This window comes from Balaenoptera ricei, chromosome X (genome assembly GCF_028023285.1).
Source record: "Balaenoptera ricei isolate mBalRic1 chromosome X, mBalRic1.hap2, whole genome shotgun sequence".
Classification (NCBI taxonomy): domain Eukaryota; kingdom Metazoa; phylum Chordata; class Mammalia; order Artiodactyla; family Balaenopteridae; genus Balaenoptera; species Balaenoptera ricei.
Window position 1 is genome coordinate 44961371 of NC_082660.1, and position 21468 is coordinate 44982838.

General features: G+C 41.5%; 1 protein-coding gene across 2 annotated transcripts in view; it reads left to right on the plus strand.

The window, feature by feature from the left end:
* Positions 1 to 379: 379 nt before the first annotated feature.
* The window catches only part of CLCN5 (chloride voltage-gated channel 5), a 153673-nt gene continuing 132584 nt past the window's right edge, over positions 380 to 21468 (plus strand). Inside the window, exons 1-3 of one of the 2 annotated variants that reach the window (XM_059911906.1) lie at positions 380 to 617; positions 1230 to 1346; positions 2706 to 2862. In XM_059911906.1, coding sequence (XP_059767889.1) covers positions 2847 to 2862 — 16 coding nt within the window. In that variant the 5' untranslated portion in view covers positions 380 to 617; positions 1230 to 1346; positions 2706 to 2846. The remainder of the gene's footprint in view (positions 618 to 1229; positions 1347 to 2705; positions 2863 to 21468) is intronic. The other variant, XM_059911905.1, reaches the window with a different exon arrangement.

Consider the following 21468-nt stretch of genomic DNA (forward strand, 5'->3'; position numbering starts at 1 on the left):
AACAGTGCCCGGCATATAATTAGAGGCTCAAAATACGTGAGCTAATGTAATTAGTATTAGATTTCTACCACTAACTATTCTGTGGGCCAGAAGCTCAGGATAAACAGTTTCGTTTTAAGAACAAAACCAAAAAACCATACCGTAGGCTCGAAAGAGTGAAACATAAAGGAGCATTTCTTTTTTCAAAAGCAATTGACACGCCCAGCACTGGGTTAGGACCCGCCCAGTCCTCATTAAATATGGCAGCGAGCAGGGCCGACCTATTGCGGCTGCGCGCGCGGAAACGCCTCTGAGCACCGCCTTCTCCGCGGCTCTCCCCGCCCTGCTGCCTCCTGGGCGGGGATCACCTCCTCCGCGCCTCGGCAGAGGTGTGGGGAGAGGGCTGGACGGGGCGCGCACGCGCAGGCGGCGGCCGTGCTTGGCCGATCCTTGCGAGGCGTCTGTCACATGAGCCGCGCGCCCGCTCCGCTCCCCCTCCTCCCGGCTGGGCTGTGAATGAAGCTCTGCAGGCTACGTGGGGCGCTAGCTCAACTTAGTGTCCCGGACGCCAGAGCCGACTGAGCGCTCGGCCCGCCGGCGGCGGGCACGGGCTCTGCCGCTCCGGACCTCGGCGACAGGTAAAGACAAATGGACTGTCCCTACCCCAGCAGGTCCTTGGCGGGCCGCTGGCCCCCGGCCCACCCCCGAGCACCCCCTTGGGCTCAGCGACACAGGGCAAGCGCTCCCCCGCTGGCTCCGTCCCCGGGAGATGGGGGTTCCCCGTGCCTGGCCGCTGCCGCTTGGCACTCGGAGGAGTTAGACCGGCCAGTTCTAGCCAGTGCAGGGCGGCATCTTCCAGGGAGCCCAGCCCTATTCTCCGAGCCAGGGTCCCTGCGCTGTCCCAGCGAAGTTTCCTCGCGGAGCCGCGCCAAGCCCGCCCCGCTTTTGAATGGGGGAGGTTAGCTGCAGGCGTCCCCTTTCCAGAACTGGGGCAGGGTGGCTTTGGCTGGTAAAGCCCTGTCGAGGCCCCGTTCTTATCCATCCTGCTCTGGACTGGCAGGTTTGTGTGGGTCGTAGCGAAGCCGAGTCCAGACTCTCGGAAAAGTAGTTGCTGCGTTTTCCTTTTCGCACTTAACGCGGGGAGCTGGTTCTCTCTAGACTTTACAGGCTTGCGCTTGAGCGCCTTCGCCCACCCCAAAGGGAAAACTTTACCTTTACATTGATGCGCGTGTACTTTATTAATATTTCAGAGCAAATCAGTTTCCAGGAGTGCCGAGTGAAGTTGTACGTGTGCCCGTGTGATAACGTCAGTGTAAGCTACCCCGAATAAGTGAGGGAAATCCAGAAGTGTGGAGTACAAAAAGCCAGTAAGAATCTGCTTTACGAACGCTTCATACATTTATTGGCAACTACCCGGGTTTGACTAAGGAGATGTTAAATTCTCCTGGTCCCACGAGGCGCGGATCAGTACTATTTAACTGCGCGCTAAATAAGAGGGAAAAAAAAAGGCAAACCAAAACAAACTGTCCTAGGTTCCAGATAAGTCATCGGAGCGCTTTTTCCTGGTGAATTCATCCTGGGACTTTGTGAGTTCCTAGTTTTCTTGGACTTCGCAAGCCTTTCCTTATCCAAAGCGTTGTCTTTTCTCTGTCGGCTTTTTGGGATTAGTGTACACATTCACACTTTAGTCCTTTAAAAAAAGGTATTTAAAAAAGGCCAAAATGATGGCTCTCAAGTTCGTATTAGTCTTCAGTATGTATACGTTAGCGTTTTCACTTAAGGGGTGGAGGTGTTGCTTGTATGAAAGCTATGTTAATAGCAATCTGCTTTGAAGTTCCCCAGGTCAAAAAGGTGAGGACTTTTTCTTAGAAAAAGCAGATTGGCTTGTATGCTACATAAGGAAGACTTAATGAAGAACTTGTTTAAATGGACAAGCAAAGCGTTTAATATATTCACCTTCTGAATCAAACGAAGTAGTCAGACCTTTCATTTTTTTCTCCCATTCCTAGCACCTTTCATATCCTTCCAAGTAGTACTGTCCTAAGACTGAATTTGACATTTTAAAAATAGGAATTATCTGAATTAATTTGGTTTTACTTAAATTAGCATTCTTTTTTTACATTTTTCTTTTCCTTTGGTTCTTTTCTTTCCTGATTTTAAAAGCAGTCTATGCTCTCTACAGGACCTTGGCAAAATGTGGGAAAATATAATGAAGCGGAGAGGAAGCACCACGACCTCGAGGGCATCGCTCTTCAGTTTTTATTATGCCTTCTTTTCTTTTCCTATACGAGATTTGTTTTAAAACTTTTAGTCACAAAATTTCCTCTCCTTTCTACAAATTTTTTGTTGTAGAGTTGGGTGTTTTGGGGGTGGGGTGGGGAGGGCATCGGATATTATGCTGTTCTTCATTCCCCAAAGTGTGGAACTTTGAGATAGGAGAGACACTTAATGGTTATCTCATCCAACCACCCATCCTTTGAGATTCTGAAACCCACTTACTGAAGATCCAGTGATTCATGCAGAATTGGACAGCACTCAAGGGCAATATTAACTGACTCTAGATCTCTGCATTCTTTTTTCAGTGACACCTTGTTGCTTAGGTGGAAACTTAACACTGTCCATGTCTGCTTATCTTTGAAAGAGAGGTCCAGAGAGGGACAGGAGATGATTTTCAAGGATTTGAATGTTTTTCATTTAGGTATTTGTTTTCCTGTTGACATTTTCAGGTTCTGGGCTTGAGCATCTTGCAGAAAACAAGACGACACAGCTGCTGTTCCATCTACATCCCAGTGGAGTCTCCCTACAAAACTGGGGGGTCCGGGAAACTCTGAGCCTGTGACCCCAGCGTGGGAGAGAATAGGATCAAGATGGCCATGTGGCAGGGTAAGATGTTAGCACTTATGCCTCCAACTGGTTTTTCCTCCTTCATTCTCTATCCCAACCCAACCCTCCAAGCCAGTGGCAGGCAGCCAGGCAGCTGTTTCTTTAATTTAACCCTTTGTCTTCGCCAGGACAAAGCATATTGGTTTAAAAGGAGTTGCCGCTACCTGGAAGTTCGGATTATTTTAAAGTAGAGGTGGAGGGGTGTGTGTGTGTGGGGGGGTAGGAGTAGCGGGAAAATGTAGTGCCAGGAGCATTTTCAAAGAACTCCCTTCATTTGAACATGTGCTTGTGGGGGTTATAGGTGAGGAGATGGAGGATATTTTTTCATATTTCTGTTTTTTATTTGTTTCCGGCAAATTTCTATCATAAGGTTTTCAAAGGTGGGGGAGACAGATGTCAGCACCTCCTTGACTTCCTCTTCCCAGTAAAGACTTTAAAGCATATTTAGCATTATAATGATTATATTTGGTGATAGAAGGGAAATGCCTGTTTTAATATTATGGAATGACTTGAGAGCAAAGCTCAGTGATGTCTTGCCTGATAGACTATATCTCTTGTGAACCTGTGAATTCTTACCACATATAAAGTTCCTTTTTTTTTTTTTTTTTTTTTTTTTTAAAATTTATTTTTATTTATTTATGGCTGTGTTGGGTCTTCGTTTCTGTGCGAGGGCTTTCTCTAGTTGTGGCAAGCGGGGGCCACTCTTCATCGCAGTGCGCGGGCCTCTCACTATCGCGGCCTCTCCCGTTGCGGAGCACAGGCTCCAGACGCGCAGGCTCAGTAATTGCGGCTCACGGGCCCAGTTGCTCCGCGGCATGTGGGATCTTCCCAGACCAGGGCTCGAACCCGTGTCCCCTGCATTGGCAGGCAGATTCTCAACCACTGCACCACCAGGGAAGCCCCTTTTTTTTTTTTTTTTTTTTTTGGTGGGGTTGGGGATGGTGCTCTTTGGGAGAGTATCAGAATCTCCAGGGGTGTGTGGGATTTTTATGTTTATCAAAAGGGAATATGGGTTTAAGAAATGGTGGACAAACACTACCGAAATTGGTCTGTGACCCACAAAAGGTTAAGGGCCACTTATATGCAGTAGAATGAAAGGAGCTTGAATGTCCATAAATATTCAATAGGTAGGTTTGTTGGTGGTCTAATGTATCTTTTAAAACTGTCTCCTGTTGGTTACAGCCGTAACGAGAATTTTTGATGTGTGAGTGTTGTCAATTTAAAGATACTTTTTGACGTGAGATTCGGCCTGTATCCCTGCTTTGACTCACACAATGGGCATTTATCAGGAGGAGTTTGAATATTCTTGTTTAAATCCTGAGGCATTCTTTCATTCAACAAGTAGAATACAGAGACGAGTAAGATGCAGAACCCTAGAGGGTTCCTCGTCTTATGGGGGAGACAAACATGCAAACTAATAATTGTGTCAGGTTGAATAAGTGTTATAATAGGGAGAGATGCAAAATGCGATGGACGTCCAGAGAAAAGCATGATGAGCTGTGAGTTTTGAGCTGGGCTAAAAAAAAATGAGTGGGAGTTTGCCAGATGGGCAACTGAGAGAATTGCATTCTGGGCAGACAGAGAAGCACTGTTTGGGAACTTCCAAGTTGCTCTGTTGGCCTCGTGTGAGATGTGTGGGCCACGACCTCAGATGAAGCAGGGAAGGTAGTCGGAGGCTGGATAACAAAGAACCTTGTATGTCCTAGGAAGGATTTTACACTTTATCCCGAAGACAAAGATTCTAAACAGGGAAGTAACATAATCAGATTTTGTTTTAGAAAGATTACTTTGGCAGCAATGTTGAGGTGGGGTTGGAGCCGGAGAGAATGAAAGCCAAGAGGCAGTTGGGAGGTTTCTGGTATAGTGGTTTAGGGAAGAGATGGTGAGGGTCTGAGCAGAAGCAGGGGCAGCAAGGATAGAGAGAATGGGATGAATTCTAGAAACGTCCTGTGACTAGATGCGGGGAGGAACCGAGCCTGGATTGACAGCCAGTTTGGGTGCCTGGGGCCCGTGGTGCCATTCACTGAGATGGGGAACGTGGGAGGTAGTGAGAGGGGCATGGGGACTGTGGGAAGTTAGTGTGCCGCGTTTGGCTTGGCCTGTTTTGTTTGAGACACCTGTGAGCTGTCAGGTCAATGTTTAAAAGACAGTCCTGAAAGTATAGAATTAGAGTTTGTGTAAGTGGGGAGCTAAAGTTTTGTTCCTAATGATGCATAAAGAGCTTGTGTGTTTTCTCTCTGTTTAATGGAAATATCATCAGTAGTTAATGATTTATAATAAAAACATTTTAATGGATAACAATTCTTAATAAAAATGTCATAATTTCTTAATAAGTAATATATTTTGCTATCTCAGGCCCTGAAATCCGATCTGCTTAAGATTACATTGGAGGAAAACAATTTTTCTAGCATTAGTGAAGAGGGGAGTATTCCAGAGAAGTAACGGCAATCATTCCTTGTTTTCTGCAACCTCTGAAGTGACAAGCATAGTACAATGATAGTTTGGGTGGCGGTATGGTAGAGTAGTTAAAAGTATGGGTCTAGGTTCAACTCCGTTGGTTCTGTCACTTGGTAGCTGTGAGACCTTGGGCAAGTCCCTTAATCTCTCTGTGTCTCAGTTTTCTCTTTTGTAAAATGGGGATAACAATAGAACTCACCTTATAAGGCTGTTGTGATGATTAGTTAATATTAAACAAAACACTTGGAACATAGTAAGTGTCATATAAATGTGTGCCATTATTATTCGGAGTAAGACATTTAGAATATTGTCTATCATATAAGTGCTTAGTAAAACTTAGCAATAGCTGTTATTGTTACTACTACTCCCATTACTATTACTACTACTACTACTTCTACTGCTATCATTATTATTTGCTATAGCCTGGAGTGGGCCTGGCACCCTGTTCTGTGGAGGGGATTTCAGGTTGTCCTTGGAAGGCCTGCCCTGTAGTAGTCTGTTTGGGTCTTTATGTAGAGGTTTAGATATGAAGAAATCCTTAGAAAACATCTAGCCAAACCCCTAGAGGTTAAGTGACATACCCACGGTCAAACAGGTTAATAGTAGTGATAGGACTAAAACCCAGGTCTCCTGATTCCCTATTCCAATTTTCTTTCCATGGACTTGTGGAAGAGAGAATGTGTGGGTCTGTCCCCAGCTCAAGGGAGCTCTGAGTCAATCTCTGGATCTAGTAGAGGAACTCTAAAAGCTAGAGGAAACCAAGTGTCGTTAGTCTCTTGGGTCAGTCCTGTCTAGTTCCTTCGTGGATAATTGGATCCGAATTCCCATGCCTCTTAAACATGGCTAACATTATTATTTTTGACTTCGTTTGATGGAGTCCTCTAAGACATTTCCTGGCCACTTTAAACAGAGTGTACTGAGCATAATTTAATATCTTTGATAACTCAGGGTCATCATTAATAACATCAGTTTCATTGGTCTAATGGTCAAGGAAATATTGAAGAGAATACTAGCCAGTTTAGGGCGGGATGAGAGTGGAGACTTGTGTTGTCAGGTGTCATTTATTTATTCAATTAACATCAAGCACCAATTGTGCACCAGGCACTACGCTGAGCTCTAGAGATGCAGTGGTCAGTAAAAACAGGTATGGGCTCTGCTCTCACGGAACTTACCAACGAGGATAAAAGTAGCATTTCAAGCTTATGAAATGCTTTATTTAACAAATGTGCTGAAGTAACTTGGAAAAATGACACCAACGTAAATTTTGAAGGATTAAAATAGGGTTTCTTAATAAAGGAGGCTGGTGCATCGGAATTGCCTTTTAAAAATATTCCTGTTCAGCTCTATTTACAATAGCCAGGACATGGAAGCAACCTAAGTGTCCATCAACAGATGAATGGATAAAGAAGATGTGGCACATATATACAATGGAATATCACTCAGCCATAAAAAGAAACGAAATTGAGTTATTTGTAGTGAGGGGGATGGACCTAGAGTCTGTCATACAGTGAAGTAAGTCAGAAAGAGAAAAATAAATACCTTATGCTAACACATATATATGGAATCTAAATATATATATATATATGGTTCTGAAGAACCTAGGGGCAGGACAGGAATAAAGACACAGACGTAGAGAATGGACTTGAGGACACGGGGAGGGGGAAGGGTAAGCTGGGACGAAGTGAGAGAGTGGCATGGACTTATAAATACTACCAAATGTAAAATAGATAGCTAGTGGGAAGCAGCCGCATAGCACAGGGAGATCAGCTAGGTGCTTTGTGACCACCTAGAGGGGTGGGATAGGGAGGGTGGGAGGGAGACGCAAGAGAGAGGAGATATGGGGATATATGTATACGTATAGCTGATTCACTTTGTTATAAAGCAGAAACTAACACACCATTATAAAGCAATTATACTCCAATAAAGATGTTAAAAAAAAAATCCTGCTCAATTCTCATCCCCCCCAATTGTGATTCAGTCTTAAGACCTGAGCATTTAAAGAAGTGCTGTAAGCAATTCTGATGTGTAATCCTGTTTGGGAACTGCTGCATTAAAGAATTAAAAGTTAAAAAAAGAAATTATAAAGAAACTGAAAAAATACAGAATACTCATATAATCTTGGGATAGGGTAGGTCTTTGTATGCATAATATGAAAGGTAGAATAATGAAGTTTTAACTGTGTGAAAATTTAAAATTTCTGCACAAAACCATAAAGTTAATGAGAAGACTGGAAACAGTTGCAAAAAGACTCATTATCCTTAATATATAAAGACTTAACAGCTCAATGAGAAAAATACAAGTATTTTAGTAGAAAAAATGTGCAAAGCATGGGAGTAGGAAAATACATACGCAGAAATCCAAATGGCCAATAAACATGAAAAAATGTTCTATCTCAGTAGTAGTCAAAGAAAGGGGGAATTAAAATGGCATTCTACTCTTTTCTCCAATATAATTTGCAGTGATTAAAAAGGAATGACAAAACGCAGCTTTGGCAAGGACACGAGGGAGCAGGCATTTGCATACACTTCTGGTGGGAATGTCAATTTGGCAATATTCATCAAAAGCTTTAAAAACCGTGTTTACCTTTTCACCCTGCAATTCCTTTTCTTGGAACTCATCCTAAGGAAATAATGAAGGATGTGCACAAAGACGTATCAATAAGGATATCGATTGCAGCATTTTCTATACTAGGGAAAATTGATAACACTTGCATTCTGATGCATTCATACAATACAATACTATAGTTACTAAAAATGATGATACTGTGGAGTTATTATACTTATTAACATAGAAATAGGTTCATGATATGGTGTTAAATGGTGGGGTTGGGAAGCACATGCCAAATTATCAGTAGTTAACAGTGTGGCCTCTGGGCTTAAGAGCTGGATGGAAATCCCAGCTTTATGAGCTTCGTGGTTTTGGGAAGTTACTTACCTTAGTGTTCCTCAAACTTCCACATCTGTTAAAAGAGGGATAAAATAGCAGCGAACCTAACAGTCCTCAACTTGTATGTCCATTAGGATCACCTGGGGATCTTTTAAGCCCACCCAAGCCCAGGCCTCACACAGGCCGATTAAATCTGAATCTCTGGGAATGAGATGCAGCACTCTGGGAATTTTGAAGCCCCTGGTGATTCCAATGTGCAGACAAGTTAGGGAACTGCTGAGCTAATATATAGTGCGGTTGAAAGGATTAAATCAGAAAATCACGGTACCTGGCATGTGCTAAGTACTTAATACATGATAACTATTATTAGTAACTGTTACTTTTTCTTACTAATAGTATGGTCTCATATTAATATATGTGTTGTGTCCATGTATGTTTCGTACAAAGAAAAGTCTAAGAGGATAGTCACACAAGTATTTTAAAAAGAAATTACAGTTGACTTTATTTTTACTTTTTTGTATCTTCCATTTTTTCTGTATATAACATGGGTTCCTTGTTAATTTTTAAAGGTATAATTTCTGAAGCAAATATCAGATATATGTACACAGCTTTATATACTAAGGTATTTATAAATGGTGAAAAACTGAAGACAATTTCCATAGTAGGGGAATGTTAGTAAATTATGGCAGGTCCACAGATTAAAAATCAAGACCAATGCTGAGGAAAATCTTCAGGACATAATGGAAGAGTATGGGATTATTCCTTTTCTGTCTTCAATTTAAGTGGAGGTTTGTGTATATCTCTGTCTTTACATGTTACGTATATACCTATGAATGTGTATATCCACCTTTGCCAGTGTGGATTTCTCAAGTTGGGACTGCGTAACTAAAGCAGTTGCAGTTTTATTTTTTTATAGCTTTTTTTCCCAAAAATGATTTGTAGTTGTGTGTGTAGCACTTTGCCCTGATATGTGTGCTCTGCAGTAAAAACCAAATCTAATATATTTCAAAAAAAAATACCTATGAATGTGACAATAAATACAGAATAGATGGGAATTATCCAAAGTTGTTGACATGGCTATCCCCAGGTAGTAGGATGCATTTATATTTTTTCCCTTTTATTTTTACTTTCCAAATTTTATGTAATAAATATGTATTACTTTTAATAATTTGGAAGTGAGGTATAAAATAGCAGTGCCTCCAACAAGGAGTGAATTGTGTGGGCTTCTGGACAACTGTTTCAGCCTCTCTGTGCCCCCTCTACCTCCAAATTAAAGAAAAAAAAAAAACAACCAAACTCCTGAGGGTTTGGTTAGAGCAGTTTTTTGCTACTAATACTTCCTCAAGTACTCTTGTAATTTTTGGCTGTCTCTCCTATTAACTCCAAAAACTCTTTTGAGAGTGAGATTGGGGACAGGGAAAGTGTACAAAAATGGAGAAATTACACTTAATTTAGTGTGGGAGTTACATAATAAGGTGAAGTGGCAAAATATGTCAGGGTAAGGGTGAAAATAAAACAGTTGCAATGAGAAACTGTTCTGTTGGCTTCAGATCCAAAGGAGGTAAGTTTCAACTTTGCAGTTTTTTTTTTAAGCACATCACAGTGTATTTGTAAACACTCTGGTGATTTAGCTAACACTTGGGGGCCAAGGGGAGCATCACAAAGCAGTCAGTGAGTTGATAACAGAACTTCAGTGTGAAATCTAGATGGCTGTGTGGCTTGATAGTTGGACCACCATCACCTAGGAAAAGCCATCTGGTTCTGTTCTGTTGATCAAAACGTTAGTATCTGTGTGTCTCATCTCCGGCAGGTACAAGAAATGACTTCTTTGTCTCTCTGCATTATTGCCCTTCCACAACTCCTCAGTGGGGCAGAATGGGAGCGGGGGAGAAGGATTATGATGGAAAACGTTGAATACGGGGTAACTAAAACCAGTCTTTCAGAAATTTTTTCTGTAAGAGCCAGTCATTCCTTCCCAAGCATACAGTGTGGAAGGAACATGGGCCTTGGAATCCGATACACCTGGATCTGAACCCAGCTCTGCCAGTTGGTAGCCAGAGTTCCCTAAGCTCCAAAAGCCTCAATTGTCTCCTCTGGGGTCAAGTGTAGTCTCTGGAGACAGACTCCCTGGGTTTGTATCCTGGCTGTGTCACTGATAGCTATGGGCAAGTTATTTCATCTCTGGGCCTCACCCTCTTCATCTGTAGAATGGGGTTAATAATAATCATACTTCAAGGGGTATATGGCCTTACTCTGTGCTATTTACAATTGCATGTGAATCTACAAATAAAGTTTTTACCTCAGTATAAAATTTTAATTAAAAAAAGAACAGGGGAACAAGGACTTTCTCCTACACAAGAATAATAGTGTTCACACTCAGGGAATTATCATCTATACAATAATTTTATCTAGTTTATAGCCTATAATTGCATTTTTCTCATTTATCCTAAAATATCTTTTATAGCATTTCTTGAGGGGGCATTTAGTATCCAATCAAGGAGGAAGTATTTGATTATCTGTCCCTTTAATCCCCTGTTCCTTTTCCTTTGTTTGTTTCAATACATTGACAGTTTTGAAGAGTCCAGGACAGTTGTCATGTAAAACATTCCTCAGTCTGGCTTTGTGTGATTGTTTTCTTGAGATTAGATTCCAGTTCTGTGCTTTTGGCAAGAAAATTACATAGATGATGTTGTGTGTGTCCCACTGCATTACATTTTGGTTGAAGACATGTAATGTCAGTTTATACCATTATTGGTGATGCTAAGGTAATCACTTATTAAGGAGGTGTCTGCCATATCTCTTCATTGCTGAGGTTCTGTTTTTCATAGATAATTAATAAAAAAAATCTATGGTATGGTACTTTAAGACCTTGTGAATATCCTGTTTCCCAAATCATTCATCCAGTAGTTTTAGCATTAATTGGCGATCTTTACCTGAATTGTTGAAAAATGATAATTTTTCTAATTTTATCATCCCTCTGTTTTTTTTTAAGCTAGAACTCATTTATAATGAAGAGTTCCCCCACATTTTATTTTATTTTATTTTTTTAAATTAGTTTATTTTATTTGTTTTTATTTTTGGTTGTGTTGGGTCTTCGTTGCTGCACGTGGGCTTTCTCTGGTTGCGGTGAGCGGGGGGCTACTCTTCGTTGCGGTGCGCGGGCTTCCATTGCAGTGGCTTCTCTTATTGCAGAGCATGGGCTCTAGATTCGCAGGCTTCAGTAGTTGTGGCACGTGGGCTCAGTAGCTGTGGCATGCAGGCTTTAGAGTGCAGGCTCGGTAGTTGCGGCACACGGGCTTAGTTGCTCCGCGGCACGTGGGATCTTTCCGGGCCAGGGCTCGAACCTGTGTCCCCTGCATTGGCAGGCGGATTCTTAACCACTGCACCACCAGGGAAGCCTCCCCCCATTTTATTTTATTTTTCATTTAACTATAGTGGATTTACAGTATTGTGTTAGTTTCAGGTATACAGCTTTAGATTCTTTTCCATTATAGGTTATTATAAGATATTGAATATAGTTCCCTGCACCATACGATAAATCCTTATTGTTTATCTATTTTATATATGTAGCATATATCTATTAATCCCATACTCCTAATTTATTCCCCCCCCCCCGTTTGGTAACCATAAGTTTGTTTTCTGTGTCTGTGAGTCTGTTTTGTAAATAAGTTGATTTGTATTATTTTTTAGATTCCACAAATAAGTGATATCATATAATATTTGTCTTTGACTTACTTCACTTAGTATGATCATCTCTAGGTCCATCCATGTTGCTGCAAATGACTTTATTTTATTCTTTTTTATGGCTGAGTAATATTCGTGTGTGTGTGTGTGTGTGTGTGTGTGTGTGTGTATTTCTTTATCCATGCATCTGTTGATGCACACTTAGGTTACTTGCGTGTCTTGGCTATTGTAAATAGTGCTGCTGTGAACGTTGGGGTGCATGTATCTTTTTGAATTAGAGTTTTCATCTTTCAACTGGAAAGTGTCTTTTGAGGTGATCTGTTTCCAGTGTCTCATCTTGCAAAGGAAGAAACTGAGGCCCAGGGAGACTCATTCTGGATCATACAGCTGTCACATGGGAATGCCAGTCTGTTAGCCCTACTGCATTACACTGCCCCCATTCCCCCAGGCTTGGCTATTTTATAATTTTCTGCTAAGTGTTAGTCTTTCCCTACTATTGCTTTTCCTACTTTATTGCTGCTTTGGAAAGTTTAGGGTTTTTCCCCCCAAAGCATTGTTTCGTCATTGAGATTTCCAGGATGTGTTTTTCTTTTTCCTGTGCCTCTGTTAGCATTTTTGAGATAAACTATAGGTTCCTTAGGTTTTAACCAGAATTATGATTCAAAGCTTCCTGTTTCATGTAACGCTGTTCTCTGTGTGGCGGGGCAGGGGGAGGGGGGTCTAGAAAGTTTCACTACGGGTGGCAACAAATGCCAGATTCTTCTTCTTCCTACCTTCTGTTAACACGCAGGTATTTATAGCCCTGTGGTCAGACCAGAGAAGCTGTTGAGGAGTTAATAGGATGAGGTAACCCCCTTAGTAATGACATATTTTCATGCTTTTCAACCCAATACCATTCAGGGGTGAGGTAGCATTTTACTGTGTTTATTTAGGATTTCTGCCCTGACTACTTCCATGAAGAGCATCACAGAAATTGCAACATAGAAATAAATCCGGGACAGGGACGATCTAGTGGCAATGAAATAGATGTTATCAGGCGTGTGAGATATTCTGGGCACTGAAAATTTTTTTTTTCCTTTTTTCCCCACCTCTTCTTTTCTTCTTCTGGCCCCCACACAAAAAGATAAGCACACTAAATTACATCATTGACATCTCCTGGCCATAAAAAGTGTTCAGATGTATAGGAACCCCCTGGCACTGTCTGTACTAAGGTCAGTGGTCCTTCCACTGACTTCCCTTGGCCTGGCCTGCCGTCTGGCCACCTATGACTAAGCACTGAATATTCCCAGGTTGAAATCATGATCTTTCCTGTTTAGCTTGAGAGTGATGAGAAGCAGGTTGGCAGGGGAATGACCACCATCCAGATGCCCAACTCTGCCAAGGGCTTGTTTTCCTTGGGTTCTGGACCCTGGTAATAAATAATAATAGTAGAACCTCTTCTTCTTACATTCGCTGTATTAATTGAACTACCATCTGCCCAGACATCAAAGCCAAAATTCTGTGTGGCATCACATGGTCCTTTCTCTTCCCCACGTGCAGTCCACCTTTGGTGGCCTTAGAGCATTTCAGTAGGTCACATTCCTGGCAAACGTCTACTTATCTTTCAGCCATCAGCTCAGAGGTCATCTCTTCTCTATAGCCTTTCCTGAAACCTTGCCCATCCTCTGGTAAAATCCGCCTTTCCTCTCTTTGTGTGTTTCCCCACTATACTGTATATCCCTTGAAGGCATTGACTATTTTTGTTTAGTACTTTTGTTTTTGCGTCTGCCATGTGCCAGGCACTGCGTTAGGTGGGTGCTGGGGGTATAGTAGTGGCCCCAAAAGTCATGATTCTTGTCCTCCTAAGTCTTACAGTCATATGGGGGAGTTGGAATGCAAACAAATAAATACACAAATATTTCATTGTGAAGTGTCATGAGTGCTATAATGTCCTCTGGAAAAGAATAATAAATGAGACATAATTTATTGGGAGGGAGGGTCTGGGAAGAAGTGACAAGTTTGGCTGAGACTGAAAGATAAGCAGGAGTTATCCAGGTGAAGAGTTGGGGGAAGAGCATCCCAGGCAGAGGAAACAAAGTGGAAATCCCTGAGGTGGAAAGAACCTGAATTCTTCCCTAGCATGGCCCAGGGGGGCTGTACCATAGTGAAGGAGATATAAAGGGGCATGGGATGAAATTGGAAGAGTGGGGACTTCCTTGGTGGTCCAGTGGTTAAGACTCCACGATTCCACTGCAGGGAGCACAGGTTTGATCCCTGGTCAGGGAACTAAGATCTTGCAAGCTGCGTGGCACAGCCAAAGGAAAAGAAAGAAAGAAAGAAAGAAATTGGAAGGGTGGGCAGGGGCTGGTACACAGGGTTTTGTAGGCCATGTAACGAAGTATCTTAAGTGCAGTGTAGAGGCTTTGCAGATAGATTGGACAGGGCAGGGTATCAGTGAAGGAGAGGGTAGTGTCTCATTCACCTTTGCATACCAGCTGTCTAGCAGAGAGTGCCTGCCACATACTATGGGTTCATTGAGTCTTTGTTTAATGAGTAATACTTGCCTGGCCTTCCTGCCACGATTGCCATGAAGATGAAAGAAGGTAAGATATGCTAAAGTGCTTTGCAAAATGTAAAATGTTAAACAAGTGTTATTCTAGATGCGATTCACTAGATTCTGTGCAGTGATGCTTACAGATGTTCACTACCACTGGGGGAAAAAAACCCAAATTGTTAAACTAGCAAAATCTCCCAGCCAGATCATCCCATGCCATGAATACGCTAATGTACTTATTTCTTAGATATTCAAAGTGTGCCTCCATTGCCAATGCCTTTAACTAATTATGGGTGAGTGGAAACCACCTTATATCACACCATTATGTAGTACTTCTGGTGTTAGAGATAATTGTGTTGCCAGGAGCAGTATGGGTTTCCCTTCTATGCTGAATTCACTCAATGAAATCTCTGCGCCTAAAGAGCCTAAAGAATTCGTTATTGAAGAGCTGGATGAATTGTGAGGAATAGTACCCTCTGAATTTGCATTTGGATGGGGCAAGGCTCATCAGGCTAATCAGAGCAAGGTGTGACTGCCACCAGCCATGGTACCTGGTTTTCTAGACTGTGTTAAATAAAGTAAAAGATGTAAAAAAAATCATCAGTGTGCTGCTATTTTTGTGTTAAATATTTAGTTCCCTATTTGAGCTGCAGGAACTTCAGACCAGGTGATTGATTTTAAAAAGCCCACCCTCTGTGCAGTGTTTGTTGGTGGGAGTATAAATTGTTAGAGCCCATCGGAGGGCAGCTTGGAAGTCCTTATCAAAATGTAAAATTCACCTTTTGTCCAGGTGAATAGTCTAAAAAGGAACTGCACAAAAGTATATGTTACAAGGATGTTAGTTGCCTCGTTGTTGCCATTTTTTCACTGTCGATAATCATGATGTCCATCACGAGAGACTGGTTATATTAATAACGGTGTATACGCACTATGGCATGTATTTCATTAAAAAGAGTAAGGTAGCTCTCTATATAATGACAGAGAATGATGTCCCAGGTACATTTTAAGTGGGAAAAGAAAGGTGCAGAATGGTATTGTATGATCCCATCTGTACAGCAAAAAGAAGGGGAGAGTTATAGGATAGATAGATCTAACTTTGTAAATATGTATACTTACATATGCATAGACATTTTCTGGAATGATGCACATTAAACAATTATCAGTTGTTACTTGTGGATTAGGGATGGCTAGGGTTTTTTCATGTTCACTTGACACTTTTCTATACTGCTTGACTTGTTTACAACAAGCTATAATGCCTTTAAATAATAAACTTTAAATAAAACCTGTATTCCACACAATTCTTTTCTTGACACTATTATACTAAGAAATAAAAGGTGTAATAGTGGTTGAGGTGAAAGGTCAGGTCTGAAGCACCAGAGGCAGAGTTTGGGCAAATCTAAGGCCTCGGAAAGCTACCAGGGAATCATCACGACCAGGAGGCTTGGGGGGTGGTGTGGGGTGGGTGTGGCTGTGTTTAAAGCTTAATGCTGAGAAAGTGAGATAAAATTAGGTAAAAATCAGGATTTCGTTAGGTTGTTTTTTTTGATGAAGCCATTTTAATTATGTCATTAGTTTTGATCTGTGGGTATTTTAATACCTAAGTTGCATAGTAATTGTATTGTAGGCCACAATTAAACAGTTAAGTGTCTCAGTGTCTGGATAAATAGTTGTTCTTGTTCAACTTGTTTAAGTATTGTAAGTGAATGCTAGGCTACAGTCTCTCGAGCTTTTTGCTTAAGGACCCGAGGAGGAATGCAGGTATAGTCTTAAGTTTGAAGCAGAGAAGATTTAAGTTGACTATATTTACGTAATAAAGTTTTGATTAAATTAAATCCTCAAACGCTTCAGGCTCATTTTAGCCCACTCTCCCCTCACCAAAAGAAGGCTTTTGCCTGAGCTACAAGAGGGAAACGGAATTTCTAGCTGAATGTCCTCTTGGTTTGGTGTAATGAATATTTCCTTCACTCAATTGTGTGCACGTAGAGACGAGTCACTAGCCAGTCTTAACTGACCCTCGTTCTCTAATATTTGGAATTTTAGCCAGGTGATGGATGGTAGAAGACTTAAAAATGGGTTAAGAAGCAAGACATGTTTTACTCTAGGATGTATAATTGTATGTGTAATTGGGCAGGTGGCAGAGGCTGGAGTGAGAAAGGGTAAGCAATTTCAGGCTGTAGATTGGTGTAGAAAGACTGGAATCATAAAGAGTGCAACTTTTGAGAGATGTTTCTGGTTGGCGAAGCCATAGAGCATGAGGAGTTGCCTGGAGTGTGGCTTTAGACTGAACCTGAACCTGGACCTGGAAGTTATGCTTAGAGAACCAGACAGGAAGATTCTTGTCTTTGCTGGTGATCAGAGAAGCTGTAAGAAAGAGCCCCAGCTTGGACTAGGCATAAAGGAGGGGGAAACTGGGACAAGAAACAGAAATCCTAGAAAGACAGAGAAGGTCCTGAGCGACAAATGGGCTGGACCTTGTATCTGCTGAGAGCCAGAAGTTGACTGCCCTGTGTAGAAAATGTTGCTGAGAGGCCTCACTCCATAGTAAAGTGTTCTGATTTGACTGAGGTCAAATAATAACGGCTATCATTTATCCAGTACTTGCTGTGTGCTTCTTCCAAGTGCCTTACGTACATTTTAAAAAATAAATTTATTTTATTTATTTATTTTTGGCTACACTGGGTCTTCGTTGCTGCATATGGGCTTCCTATAGTTGTGGCGAGTGGGGGCTACTCTTCGTTGCGGTGCGCGGGCTTCTCATTGCGGTGGCTTCTCTTGTTGCAGAGCATGGGCTCTAGGCGCGTGGGCTTCAGAAGTTGTGTCACGTGGGCTCAGTAGTTGTGCTCATGGGCTCTAGAACGCAGGCTCAGTAGTTGTGGCGCATGGGCTTAGTTGCTCCACGGCATGTGGGATCTTCCTGGACCAGGGCTCGAACCCGTGTCCCCTGCCTCGGCAGGCGGATTCTTAACCACTGTGCCACCAGGGAAGTCCTGTTACATGCATTTTTAACTGGTAACTGTTAGAGCCTAGATCCAAGGCAGTCTGGCTCTAGTGACCTTGCTGTGGTACTAATGAGGAAGTGAAACGATCTCAAGGCAGTAAGAAAGCAGAAGGCTTTAATAAACAGTCGATGGATAAGTGAAATGGAATTTTGTGGCCAAAATTCTGGATTCTTCCTAAATTTAAGTAATTTAGTGAGTATCTTTTGTGTGAAAGACACTGCTAGGTGTCACAAGTGGGACTAAGAGGAATCAGAAGTAAACACCGTCCTCTCCACAGCTCATCTCTGCGTAAGTTAAAACGTGTAGAAATAACCGTGACCCAAGCTAGTGTTAGATACACATGATAAGAGAGGTTTAGAATACCATAGGAGTTAGGCAAAGGTGAGGAGGTGGCACCTGAGGTAGACCGGGTAGTATGGGGTAGGTTCTTCTATAGTTGTTGATGTTAGAGAGGTGATTTCAGGCAGCATAGTACAAGGTACATTTGAGAGAATGAGAAAAGAAAGTGTCGTGCCAGGCCTGTTATATGCATTATATGCATTGTCTCATTAAATCCTCATAACAACCCTTTATTGACCAAATTATTTAATGTCAAAACCAGGACACTTTTAATCAAATGGCATTGGTCTAGACAGAGACTGATCCAGGAAAACCAAGACATATGAGGCAGTTGGTATTATCCTCGTTTAACAAACGAGAAAAACGAGGCTCTAAGTCACATAGCAGGAAGTGGCAGAGCCAGGACTTGAATCCAACTCTGGCTCACAAACTAAGAGATCCATACTTCATTCTGCAAGCAATGGGGGCGGGGGGGGGCAATTGAAGGGCTTTTTGCAGAGAATGTCATGGTTAGAACTATGTCAGGCAGATGGGAAGGAGATACTGGAATTGCAGAGATTAGTTTGGAGATCGCTGAAAGAGATTCAGGTAGAACAGTGTGAGGGCCTGGATATAAGATGTTAATTTGGGGGAATTAAAGGAAGGGATAAATGTGAGAGCCACCACAAAGGACGACATGACAAAGCTTGATTACTGGTCAACTTTGGAGGGAGTAAAGGACAACTCAGGATTTCAAATTATTTAGTGAAAACATTGTTAACCAAAAGTAGCCATTGTAATGTAGAAAGGTAATGTGAGTTTTCATTAGCATTCTAGACTAAGAGAAAATCTGCTTCTCAGTACAGTTGACTTACTGGGTTATAATCAACAAATTATTTAACCCTCCTTTGCCAATATTTACTCATCTGTAAAATGTAGTGTTATCTGTCACTAAAAAGCCCATGAAATAGCACAGCTTGTCTGAATGGTTTTTTTTACCTCCATCTTTTCAAAATTTGAGAGCTTGTGCTCAGTAATGTGAAATTGAATCCCAGTGTTGAATACACTCACTTTTATATTATATCAGCAAAACAGTAATCATAATATTGATAATGACGTGTTGTCTCCCTCTTGTGAACTTCTGCTTCTGTTACTGCCTTTAACTAACTGCCAGATGAATTCTAATGCCCGCCGTATAATATCTTTTCTATCATTGTCTTAAGCTGCTTCTTAAAATCTTTATTATGGTTTAACTTATTGAAATGTTTAGCTCCCCAGATAGAGTGGAAAATACTTGAGGGACAGGAACATACATGTTCCTAATGCCTTAAATAGAAGCACCCAGGAAATAGTTATTGATTTGATTTGACCAGTTCATATGGTACAAGATGACTGCTCTCCTTTTGTTTTGTCCATTATACTTATTAATATGGCCTCAAATAGTATTGAGTTTTTGGCAGCTACATCTTACTATGAGCTTGTAATGAGCCCAAGGCCTACTTCTTACTCCAAGTATGTCTCTGTCTGTCTCTTTCTCTCTCTCTTTTTAATTATTTTTATTTACAAAAACCTTTCTATCTAGGCTTTTACTTAAACATTAATGTAGTTAAATTTTTATTTCTTGTTCGTCTTGTTAGTTTTTGCATTATTATTATACATATTTTATGAATATCTTTATCCAAGTAATTAATAAAATATTGCTTGGTGTATTAGTTTTCTATTGCTGCATAATAAATTACCACAAGCTTCGTGGCTCAAAACAATACCCATTTATTATCTCACAGTTTCTGTGGGTCAAGTCTGTCATGGCTTGGCTGGGTCCTTTGCTCAGTCTCTCAGGCTGCAATCAATGTGTTGGTTGGGACCACAAGTCTCATCTGAGGCCTTGGGGTTTTCTTCCAAGCCTACATGGCTGTTGGCAGAATTTAGTTGTTTAGTTGGTTGTAGGATTGAGGCCCTCAGATCCTAGGGGCCACCTGTAGTTCCCTGCTACATGGCCGTCTCCAAAGGCACTTTAAAACATAGCAGCTTACTTCTTCAAGGCCAGCAAACCATAAAGTCTCTACGTCACCACAGCAAGAAGGAATTATAATAATCATGGGAGTGACATCCATCATCCTTGCTGTGTTCTGTTGGCTAGAAGCTACTCACAGGTCCACCCACACTCAAGGCAAAGGCATGGACACCAGGAGGTAGGAATGATTGGAGGTGGTCTACAAGTGACTGCTACACTTGGCATAGAGCTGAACGAGGCTAATTGAAGACCTACAACTTACCATTAAGACATTAAGGGACACTTACTGAGTAAGGCTGCTCTAACAGCTGTGACTCTAACTTTATTGTCATCCAGTGATTTTTTTTTTCATCTTGCTTACAAAGATATAATGAGAGGTGATGTTCAGTAATTTGCCTAATATCATTCATCATGTGGGGCCTTCCACTGAGACAAAGAGCACTGGAGCAGGAGTAGACTTGTGGAGACGGAGATTTCAGTTTGGATGCCTATAGATATCCAAGTAGAGATTCATCTCCCCCAGGTCTGGGGCTTACGAGAGGGTTTGGGCTGTGTAATAGAGATTTGGGAGTCTTTCATGTAAAGATGGTAAGTGGAGTCTAGGGTGTGTGTATAGTTTGAGAGGGGAAAGGTGCCAAGGGTGAAGTTCTGGGGAAACCCAAGTACTTTGAGTGAGTCCCCTGACCTCCCAATCTAACAACCCAAATGAAAAAGGAAACAAGTTATCCCGCTTCAGAGGAAAAGTTGTATTATTTTTGTTTCCTTCTGTCTTCAGTCCCATCTCTTCCTGTCTATTCCAGGTAGCACATATCCAATTATCCCCCCTTTTCTTCTGGTATCTTTTCTTTCTTTCCACTGGACCCATTCGCTAGACTATCCATAAACATGTTGTGGTCTCCCTTTGCTGTGCCCTCTAGCTACTAATACCTATCTAGCAAGCAGCCTAACCTTTCTGGGCCTCAATTTTCTCAAAGATTGAGTGGCAAAATATAGGGAGAAGGTTTTGATTTTTAAGAAGCCTCTTTCAGATCTAAATTCTGTTCTGCCATCTTATTTTTCTCCCCCTTTCCCTTTTTGGTTCTGTTGACAGTTCAGTTCCTTTTTGAAACTTCCCTCCCTTGCCCACAGAGTTGTACTCTGCTAGTTCTCTTTCTGCCTGCCTCTCCTGCTGTTGCTTCCTTCTGCCCCCTAATTATATCCGTATTTGGGAGTGTTCTTTGCCTTTTCTCCCTTTATATTCTCTCCCTGTGAAATTTTGTCTTCTCTTCTGGCTTCACCTATTTTGGTTTTTAATTATAGAAGTAACACATGATTACATGTTTATCTTTAAAAAAAAATATATAGAAGCATCTTGAGTAAAAAGTGAAAGTTCCCTTTCAACCTCCTCCTCAGTGGTAACCACCATTATCATGTTGGTGTCCTACCTTCCAGGTGTTGAGTCCCAAACCCATAAACTTAGCTCTGAACTCTACTTTTTCATCTATAACTGCAATCTGAATACCCTTAACTTGAACGTTCTACTATCAGCCTATCAAATGAGTTAGCTGAATGACTTTGGGCATGTGGTTGATGTGATTCTTTCTGTGGTTGTTTCTATTCTGTGGTTCTTTCATTGTCTAATATGTATTTGTTTTTGTGTCCCCATCGCATTAAAGATATTCCTTATATGTTTGGTTGATCCTATTATTTTATGGCTGATAAGCTCTCATTAGTAC